At 47.3% G+C, this 10,718-nt stretch overlaps 4 protein-coding genes across 4 annotated transcripts; 2 read left to right on the plus strand and 2 right to left on the minus strand.

Annotated features, from left to right (window-relative positions):
• Positions 1-702: 702 nt before the first annotated feature.
• On the plus strand, positions 703-1,191 carry PHALS_08620 (Ribonuclease P/MRP protein subunit; the record flags this gene model as incomplete). The annotated part of the gene is made up of 3 exons (XM_024724005.1): positions 703-758; positions 818-1,050; positions 1,115-1,191. The coding sequence occupies 3 exons, from the start codon at positions 703-705 to the stop codon at positions 1,189-1,191; spliced, it is 366 nt and encodes a 121-aa protein (XP_024574925.1).
• A 9-nt stretch (positions 1,192-1,200) lies between these two features.
• PHALS_08621 (Protein required for meiosis) lies at positions 1,201-5,936 on the minus strand (the record flags this gene model as incomplete). The annotated part of the gene is made up of 2 exons (XM_024724006.1): positions 1,201-5,751; positions 5,811-5,936. 2 exons carry the CDS (start codon positions 5,934-5,936, stop codon positions 1,201-1,203), a joined length of 4,677 nt encoding a protein of 1,558 aa, XP_024574926.1.
• Positions 5,937-7,102: 1,166 nt separating this feature from the next.
• PHALS_08622 (uncharacterized protein) lies at positions 7,103-7,426 on the minus strand (the record flags this gene model as incomplete). Its single annotated transcript, XM_024724007.1, has 1 exon — positions 7,103-7,426. One exon carries the CDS (start codon positions 7,424-7,426, stop codon positions 7,103-7,105), a length of 324 nt encoding a protein of 107 aa, XP_024574927.1.
• Positions 7,427-8,583: 1,157 nt separating this feature from the next.
• Positions 8,584-9,531, plus strand: PHALS_08623 (FOG: Transposon-encoded proteins with TYA, reverse transcriptase, integrase domains in various combinations; the record flags this gene model as incomplete). Its single annotated transcript, XM_024724008.1, has 1 exon — positions 8,584-9,531. The coding sequence occupies one exon, from the start codon at positions 8,584-8,586 to the stop codon at positions 9,529-9,531; it is 948 nt and encodes a 315-aa protein (XP_024574928.1).
• Between the last annotated feature and the right edge of the window lie 1,187 nt (positions 9,532-10,718).

Here is a 10,718-nt window from a genome sequence, read left to right on the forward strand (position 1 = left end):
TTTTATTAGGGTTCGTGTAACCCCGTCATACATCTCGTGTGACACCTGTTACCAGGGTATGTGTAACCCCATTACATTGCTAGTCAGCTTTCGGTGTGGAACATAACACTGTCCGATATAATTAACAACAATGTGGCTGGGCTCTATGAGTCGAGTACGAGAGACAGAAGAGGATTTATGCCGCGGATGAGACAAAGGATAGCGATTGTATATACTCAAGTCTTCCTGAGAAACAAACGACAGTGCATCGTGGTTGCCATAAGTTATCTCTAGTGTACCGGGTGTCTTCTGTATCAGAGGAGCGACTGTTGCAGTAATTTTACACAGTCGTACGGACTGTACTAACGCTTTCAAACTTTCTGAGGCTGCGGAACTAATCCCCATCGGCAATTAATTCATATCTCTGACGGATAAAGTATCTGAAAAAACGCTGATAATTATTCGACAAAAATATCTCAGTAGCTTTATAAAAAATGGATTTTGCGCATAAAACGGATGGACCAGCGCCCTATGCTCAGACATTGGTTGCAGGCCCACTATCAGCACCGTTAGAATCCTTACCGTTTCCTTGACATTGAGCTCATGATTTTATGTAAGCTATTACACAATAATTCACCCGTCAATACAGTTAGATTTGTTGTGCTGTCCTATACACGTTGCAGTACCGACTCCCAAAAAATGCATTTAAACAGCTCGCGAACAATGCCGCATCAAAAGTTCTCATTGATTGAGGAGCGCAACTATATAAAGATTGCCATGTAAGTTAAACCACCCGCTCACAATGTCTGAATGACTAAGTGGACAAAACGTTCGACAGATATTTCGAGAATTCGGATGATCACGTCGATGTGAAGCAGCTCAAGTTTTTTCTTGACAATACGTTAAAGACGGCGTTCGGTATAATTGGTGCTTCAGTTAGTGATTTCGACATTCTTTCTTTGAGAAAAAAGTCTGCAAATAGTAATGAGCCCATCACGGTATTGTTACGAGTCCACTGTGACGGACTCAAGACATTGTGGGGTGCCATTACCATGTGCACGACCCTCAACGGTAAGCTATGCAAGCTGGAAGTTCTGCATGTTGGTGACTCGCTGATGGACATGGCCTCTGAAAGATATATGTAGTCAAGCAGGGCCATGGATTGTAAACTTAGTGACAATAGATTGCACCATTCAAACGTCTATATCTTAGCTTAATGGTTTACACAACAGCTTCAGGAGCACCAACAGCGATCGTCTTTTCAGAAAAAATCAAACGCTTACGATTCCGTTTGAGCATGACTGTGTGATTGATGGGATCATTGTGAGCATTTATTCGCACGGTTGGACGCTGGTTGCCTAAATTTCCACCTGTATTGAAACCGTTCTGCATAGATGACAGGCGCGAGACACTAGATGTTGCTTGCATTGCAGCATTTAGCGACTGAACGGATGTTGTGAATGAAGGAATCGAAGGTGATGACCGACGCCGTCGAAGAGTACGTCCATTTGGTACACGTGGACGAATTTGATTGCTTTGTTCCTCTTCATCTTCCATTCGAAGGTTATCAAGCACATCGTCGGTTAGTACTACTCGGTCAAAAGCGTTTAGCACGAATTGACGTAAAGCTAGACGGTAACTATATTTCTCCAGTAACGCGTGTGCGAACATCAACAGCATCGGCTCTTCGAACAATTCAGGCTTAGATGATCGCAATTTGTTCAGCGAAGCGTGAGCCTCCTTTTGGGTAATGTGATTGCTTAGATCAGCAACAAATCGGAGCACTTCGCGCCACTCGTTGGGCATCTTGTCACGCTTGCGGATTAACAGACGCTGAAGAGGCGATGCAGGCGTCTGCGTTAGCGGGCAGGGCGTTGAAGATTCAGATGGCCACATAAAAAGCGACGTGCAGTTTTGCGGCACGGCGATGGAAGTGCGGGACGCATCACGAGGCGCTTCCCAGCCAAGACGTGCAAGGTGTCTCCGGCCAGCAGTTGATCGCGTCAATAAACCCAGGACAAAAAAACAGGTTCCGCGAATAGACACAAGCGGAGAATCAGTAGCTAACTTTACAATCATCTCCACGAAGTCTTGAGCGTAATGGTTAAGCAAGTCGTATCCACGTGGAGTGGCGGATACGTGCCCAAGTGCCCACAATGCAGCGCGCTTTTCAAGCGGGACACTTGCGGCATCCCGAAGACAGGCAAGGAATTCAGGTAAATGCCCAGATGTATGTAGGATCTGACACCCAGCACTGGTCTTAGCCAACTCGCCGTAGAGATGAACTGGAAATGGCACGGTCCGCGGGCGTAGTGGCAGTAATTGTAACGTAAATTCAACAGACTTGAGCAGTAAGCGCTTAACGCTTCCGTTCGAAGTGGTAGTACCAGCCGCTGAGTCCATTTCGACTCGAAAGTTCCAAACAGCACGCTCACCTGGGGCACACAGAGAACACTGCGGTGCTGTAAGATATTGCGGTGACCGCTGCTCAGGATGGCAAGAGCTCCAGTCCTTATTCTCTTCTTTGGCAGCGTCAGCCGATGAAACTCCAGTATCCGCAAAATCCAGCGACGTTGACATCATTGTTTCCGAGCTGCGATCCATACTCCCTCCAGTTGAGTTCGAAGCTGAACGAGCGCGAAGCATCTTCTGCTGTGTGTCACTTGACAGGGCAGAGCCAGCACCTGTAGCAGATCCACCAGCTGAAACGAAGCCTCCGTTACTCTGTGGAGGCGGCTTGGTGAAGCCGCGTCGATCAACTGGTTGCGTGCCTAGAAACAAACATGCCTGCAGCGTTTGCTGTGAATTCACCACTACAGGTTGTGGCATATTACGCGCATCCACAACAATCCCTTTGACGCGGATAGAGTTCATACGAAGCTCATCAAACGCGGCTGCTTCATCCTCCTCGCGCATAGCACCATCAATATACGTTTCCAAGATAAGGTTTGAAGGAGGGCCGCTTCCCGGAGGACCGACAATCTTTACCTCCATATTCCAGGGCATACGATAAAGCCAATCCAATCCCCACAAGGACCGCTGGCTACTTCCACCACTTGGTGGTTTCAGTCCCACACCACCACCTCGCTTCATTGGTACGTTTACCGGAATGGGTGTGGGAGCGCAAGTTTGACGGGTGTTCAAGCTGTTGCTTGAACCACGTTCACGACCAGCTGCATCGCGATGCAATCCTCGGAAAATTGCGTGCTCGACAGCATGTACATACGATATGTGTTTTTCACGACGCCAAGCGGCGAGTGTAGTTGGAATCCAGTCACCTGTATCTCGCAGAAAATTAAGTCCTTCAGCTAGCGAAAGCGACTTGAGAAGCAGCGACTCAGCACGTTTATCCTTTAGCTGAGTTAATTTGACTGGTCGCTTCAAAATCATCGCTAAAAGGCACGGTGGGGTCTCAGCAGCCTCTTCCAAAACACTAAGGGCGGCCTTGGCGACCTCCTCTTCCTGTGTTAATTGAGTTAGAAGTGCATCAATGCCCCACTTGTCAAAGTCTGCTACTTCTGAACGCAGTAGAGCGCGAAGCAAGCATGTTGCATACAAACGTAGCGCCTTAGATCCTTCCATCATCCAGGACTGAAGCAGCTTGCGAGAACTGCCATCAATTGAGTAATCCAAGTTGGCAAGTATCAGGCGACACAAAAAGTCGTGACCCTTTGTCGTGCCCATGACGTATAGCCGCTGAAATAAATTTGATTGTTCCATCATCTTCAGACCTTCCTTGCTCGAACTCATCAATCCCAAAAGGGTAAAGTATTCGCGAAGCATACGCCGAGAGACGTAGTCAGGTGAAAACATGCGCGCTTTCAACACACCAATATGCGATTCTACGATAGCAGCCTCAGGGCGAGCCTCAAGCTCGAGTGCAGATGAAATCTCAGTAAGCAGCTGACCACGACGATCAGTCTTAAGAAAAAGCAAACCTTCGGGATGATTTAATAGTAACGTATACATCTGGCAGGCTGGGCGAAGATATGGCACGTGATCCGGAATCCAGTACAAATTAGAGAAATAACCTTTGTTGCCCTGATCGCAACGAAAAAATCCCGACAACCGTTTGAAAAACTTTGTTTTCATAGCCTCCGAAAGTCGCTGCGGATTAGTCAATGGCCCTTCGAGCATTTCAGAAATGATGTCCCAGTTCCAATTCTTGTAGTTTTTATCCGTTAATACACGTGAGCGGCTGTGTAGCATATCTTTAAACGTACTGTCATCCATCTGTGCATCCAGCGACTGCTTAAGCTCGAGAACCATCAGCTCACGCGATGTCAAACTATCTTTGAGTTGTGCAGTCGCGTTCTTTGTGCCACGTTGTGTGGAAAGAGATGCAACGGCATAATTTGCAGAGCTACCACTACTTCCGGATATCCCCCCGCCGCCACTTGATGCTGGAAGACGTACAACGCCTGCGATTTGCTGCAAGGCTAGAAGATTCGAAGGCCGATTCGTGTCACGCAGTAGCTCGGATGCCAGCTGCACACCGTTCACACCGCTACCACCGTATGAAACAAGTGACACACCTCGTGTAGCAATGCTGCCAGAGTTGGCACCTACGGCATTTGCCAGCTCGCCGAGCATTTCACTTGCTCGAATCGATTTCTCTCGCTGTAGACGCTCCAATAAGCTTTCAGCATGGTCACACAAAGACATCGTTGTGGTAGTTGTGAGCGAGGTTGCCGAGACTAATCGCGGGAGTGCAAGCATTGACGCACAGTGCTGATCGGGCAACAGACGTGAAGCCATACGCAAGATATCGGCTAGCAGATCAATAGCTGGTTCCGCCAAAGCTCGAGATGGTCCAGTTCCTAGCGTGATCAACGCTTCAAGAATACCACAGTGTATCATAGCAAGCAATATGACGACCGTGTAACTATCCAAAAGATTGTGATTGGCAGCAAGAGGTAATTGCTCGGCACTCGACAAAGTGATGGTGAGAGGAGGTATCTCTGCTACATCGGTCGCTGACTTGTCAAAACTTGTCTTTTTATAAAAAATCTCACAAATAGTTGACAGAACAGCCTTTTGCACGTCCTCACCTACAGGTCGTACTAGCAACTGAATAAGCGACTGTAGCCCCTGTGGATTGCTCGTTAGCACCACTATTCCCGTCCAAGACCGCATCATCATAACAATAGCGTTTCGACTAGCCATCCATCGCTGTCGCCTCTCATTTCCTGCTGGCAAATCAGTATCCGTGAATGGTGCTAGCAACACCTGTGAGTCCACAAAAGGTTCCATAAATTTGCGAGTAGACGGCTCGTTTAGCACAAGGAGTAGCGTCATTAGCAGCGAGTCTGCTAAGTCCTGAAACGAAGGTTCAAGTATGGCATCAACCAAAACCTTCATACCATTGGCTTCAGCTACAACCTCCACATGCAATAAAGCTAATTCTCGCAGTGTCTCTAAGCACACACGTCGCATATTGTCGTCTTTGTGGCCTGCAATGGCTGTTAACGAAGCTACCAGTCCAGTCGGCATCTGCGCCGCGTCAATCTCAATGATCCTCCGCACGACTTTTAAAGCCTGTACACGCTCAGCCAAATGTTTTTGTTCTCGCTCTAATGAACGTACCAGAAAAACTGGCAAGTTAAGGTCAACAAAATGCTTGATGCTAATACTACTGCTGATGGCGTAGCGCAGCGCTCTGAGCGCCCCAGCGCGCGTGGAGGTATCCGAATCACAAACAAGACGACGCATAGCCTTCATGAGTCGTTCCAGAGGAAATGAATCCAGCAGCAGCGGATAATTTTTGAGCTCCTGTTTGTGAGTTGCGTTAGTTTTGGATGTAAAGTGGACGAGGAGCCCTGTAGACGTACGTAGCAAATGCGACCTGTGCTGTCAAGCTTGGACTTTCGATCCAAATTGCTGCGCTCAATGAGCGTACAAATAGCGGCCAGGCTATCGTCTCCGCTGGAGGCAGAGTTCCTTCGTTGTGATATCATGTGATAGATTAGCTCTTTCGGAATTGTGCCCGTAATAAAAAATTTGCAATTTTAAGAAATTTGTTTGTTAAAAAATGTGGCCAGATATTCACCTTGGAACAAGGCCAGTACTTACTCGTTGTTTGAAAACACGTTGCGCTGCGCGACCCTATCTCCTGGTTATTAGCGGCAACAGCGCCAAGGCAATGTTGCCAAATTGGGACCGCAAACTCTCATGAGTTTTCGGAGTGAGGTAATCCTTTCACCTCGCCAGATATCGACTCTATCTCTGAGCCAATCCACCCACTCCTTGCCAATTGAGCAGATTTTGCAGGGTAGATGCTATAGTTATTGATTTTCGTGAGATCTCTCATTTGTGGCGATACATACACACTCTACAAGAGCCCGATGTGCGGTCAATTCTTACATAAAACTTTTTCAAATGCGCTTTCTGAGCTGCGCACTTGAAAAGATCATCTTTTGGCACCCCAAGCAACTCAAAAGTTGATTTCTAGTCTAGAGACCAGAGACGACAATAGCTCAGCCTCAGGAGACTCTTGAGACATTTTTTGTCTTCATCAGTACAATTTGCACCCGAATAGCCTTAACGTATCATATGGCATAGGTTAGACCACATATAGCACAAAAAGTGTTTGCGTTTTCTTAGCGATTTTTGGAGTGCAACTGAAACCCTTAATGGCTAAGATTGCAGACAGTCTAGTGTAACGATTCAACTTGGTTTGACAAACTGCAGATACTCCAAATGTAGAAATGCTAACGGTGTTAAATAAAAATTCTTCCACGACTCGTCTGCCTTTGATATATGCATGCTGCTCCTGTATATACTGGATCTTACGCGCACTTAGCGCATGATACTCAATTTCCTCATGGTACAACATCATTAAATTTCCCTCGTAGTGAAGTCGGGCTAAAATCAGCACGTCTCACAGTTTCGTGCCAACAAAATCGGGAATTGGCTAGATCGCTTATATAAGGTTAGGTCAAACGTTCAAAGTTGGATTGCATACTGTAACGCAAACGCAACATTACGAGCAATATACCCCTGCATCGCTGTCGGTATCTTTCGCTGGGCAGTGAACGCGTTTCGTCTGACAATCCGTATGAGGTTCGTCTGCTATAAATATGCATTTTCGGTGCCAAGCCGAGATATATGCTTTCCGATTGAACTACGCGAATATAGATTTGTGAGCGCCAAAGAAACGTCTTTTTGCTGGCAGACACTTTTTTAAGTGTGTACCCTCGAGCATTGCTCGCAACTGTTTGAAATGGAAGTCCACATCCGTATCTCCGTCCTCAGGAATGATGAGCAAATATAAAATTTTAATATAGGTGTTTGCTGATATCACTGCCACCGAGAGAAAGTCAACCGACATACCAGCTATAAGTTCTTTTGGTATAAGGCCATTACATACAACCTCCTTTTTCCTTGCTGGGTGGCTACTACATTTGACCACACACGCCAACCTTCGAATGCTCGCCAAATTCGTCATTGAGTATTTTCCATGGTGTACTGCCTTGCTCACGGAGGTAACGCACTTAAGTGCTTGTTTTTGGGCGCGACCTTTTCGCTTACATATTTCTAGTGCAAGGCGCTGCTGATTCAGTGAAGCAGGGTTGTGAAATCCGCTGAGGCTTGCAATAGACACTTCTGAGCCCTTAGCTAACAATTGCGTACACTTCGGGACCGACTAAAGGCAAAGGCTGATTCTGTGTGCCTTGTTCTGCTGGTGATGACTCGTCGACTGCGCGAGTTCATGATGTAAAGTGGAACAAGCAGGGCAGAGCATCTGGACTCTTTTGATGAGCTGGTAGTGGGATTCCAGACTACAGGAGAGCCACTTGATGAGTCACGTCAACTGGTGGTTCTTCTCAGCAGTCTGCCGTCAGAGTATGACTTAATTTCGTCGATTGTGGAGAATGCGAAGGACATCACGTTGATTGAATTCAAAGAGAAGCTGCTCAAGGAATCAGAGAGGCTGCAAAGGAAGGAAGTTACGGAGAAAGCGTTTCGCGTAGATGAAAACGCTAGAAGATTCATAGGTGGACGGGACAATGGACGAAAGGGTGGTCCTCCACGCAATAACGGCGGATTCAAGGACAAGTGTTTTAGCTGTGACAGGTTTGGGCACAGGAAGCGGAACTGCCCGGCCAGTAAGAGGTCCGACAGTGACGACACGGTGTTTGTTGTTGGTGAAGGAAAGTCATCAGGATGACTGAAAGACAGTGGGCAACCTCCCACATGACCCCACACAGGAACAACTTGTTTGATTACAAGGGCCTTGAAGCTAGCATTGAAGTTACGATTGCAGCTGGGAAGAAGTTGCCCATTACCGGAGCTGACACGGTGAAACTGACTGGATTGGCCGGAAAGGGTATTTGTATGGTGGAAGTCCCGGACTCGACAGAAGATTACTATCCGTTGGCAAGCTTGCAGAGTGTGGTATGAGTTTGGAGTTCTCGCGGTCGTCTTGCGTCATTTGAAACAAGAAGCAAGCAATTGCGTCAGCGACAAGAATCGGAAGTCGTATTTGCTTGACTGTGAGCAAGAAGAAGCATGTCTCGTTGAATATTCTGGGGCTGACAATCAGTGGGAGCTTTGGCATGCTCGTATGGGACACCCCAACAAGGACGCGCTGGTCAAGACACAATGCTCAACAAAAGGAATTTTAATTATCAAGCACAATTAGGAAACATTGTGTGCTGGGTGCCAAAGGGCATGCAAACAGTCACGGCATTTCCATCTCGCTCGATGACAAGAACGACACGTGTGCTGGAACGCGTACACACATATGTCATGGAGTTTCTGACGCTTTACGAGAACCAATGGGGTGCGCGACTGAGTTGTTTACGATCTGACAACGGAACCGAATTTGTAAACAAGACAACGGCTGAAATATGTCAACAGAACGAAATTGTACACCAGCGCTCCGTTCCATACAGCCCTAAGCAGAACGGAGTGGCGGAGCGTATGAACAGGACTATCATGGAGACGGCCCGCAGCATGTTGCATTACAAGAGCGTCTCGACGGATTGGTGGACGGAAGCGGTAAACACAGCGGTTTATTTAGTTAATCGCTCCAGCAATACGGCCCATACAGACATCACACCCTACGAGCTGGCTTTCAAAATGAAGCCTCAAATTGATCATTCGCGCGTGTTTGATTCGCACGGCTACGCTCACATTGACAATGTGAAACGGACCGAACTGGAGCACAAGAACTTCAAGTTTATGTTTCTTGGCTACGCAGAGAATGTCAAGGGTTATCGCGTGTTTGACTTGGAGAATGCCAAGGTCAAAGTGACTCGCTCTGTGAAGTTGTATGAGCGTGAGGTGGACGGCATTTGCGACACGCAAGAGGTCAAGCCGGAACGAACGACTCAAGCAGTGAAGGATGGCGATGAAGTCAAGGTTCAGCATCAAGTGAATCGACAGCCAGTTCTGGACGATCCGATGGAGGCTGTCGAAGTGCCAGTTGCGGATGTCGAAATGGATGATATGGTTCACGCGCCAGGCATCGATGTACAGCGGCTAATGCCTTCTGAGAGCCCTGTACAAAAGAGACTTGAGCTTATGGAGAATCAACAACCGACCTAAGTGCAACACGAAGATCGTTTGGTGTTTCGGCCTGAGTGGAGCGAACAAGAGCAAGACGTGAGCCGGTGCTAATGATAAGGAACGGCTCAGATGACGAAGAGTCGGCAGAAGGCAGTGAAGGTCCACCGACTCTGAAACGTGCTAGGATTGATGAGGATGGACTAATTGCAGAAGCTGTTCGCGCCTACAATGGCAAGCGACGATGCGATGAAATGGCGTGAAGCAATGGATGATGAGCTTTGCTTTCATGAAGAAAAGTGAACGTGGATATTGAAGCCACGAGGAAAGATTAAACGCAGAATCGGATCACGATGGGTATTTGCCAGGAAGCGTGATCAAAATGGCGATGTCGTGCGATACAAGGCACGACTGGTCGCGGAAGGATTCAGGCAAAAGCATGGCGTCGACTTTTTCGAGATCGCCAACATGAATTTGATCCGGATAATTCTCGCAGTATGTGCTGAATGCGACGATCAAATGGAACAGCTGGACGTTGACACGGCTTTTCTCACCAGTGTGTTGACGTACAACGTTTTTATGGAAGTTCCGCTAGGTGTCAACAATGATCAAGAATACATATGCCAACTAAACAAGGCTATCTACGGACTGAAAAAAGCAGCAAGTGCTTGAAGCAAGATGATTCATCGTGTCTTCGTGAGGAATGGCTTCAAGAGCTGCGGGAAAGATCAATGTGTTTGTGTCAAGAGCACGAAGAAAATGTTTGTCTACGTTGGACTTTTTGTGGATGACATGATTATCGCAGCAATAACCAGCGAAGAAATAAATCAAGTCAAGGACGTACTCAAGAATGCTTTCAAGATGAAGGAGTTTGGATTTGGGTATGGTAATTGATCACGACAGGTCAGCTGGAACTTTGATGATCAAGCAGACTCGCTTCATCGGCGACGTGGTCAAGAGATTTGGTCAACAAGATGCCGAGAGCGTGGATAAATCATGCGCATCAGAATTGAAACTGTCATCGAAGCAGTCACCAACAACGGAAGAGGAACGGTCGGCAATGCGATTCAAGCCTTATCGCTCTTTGATTGAATGCTTGCTGTACGTAACGACATGTACTTGACCTAATGTTGCGTATGTGGTAACACCGCCTTCACGTTTTTCGGAGAAGCCGGGACTACAACATTGGAGCGCAGCAATTCGAGTGGTAAGGTACTTGAAGACTACGA

Source organism: Plasmopara halstedii, assembly GCF_900000015.1.
Source record: "Plasmopara halstedii genome assembly, contig: Scaffold_323, whole genome shotgun sequence".
In the NCBI taxonomy this organism is placed as follows: Eukaryota; Oomycota; class Peronosporomycetes; order Peronosporales; family Peronosporaceae; genus Plasmopara; species Plasmopara halstedii.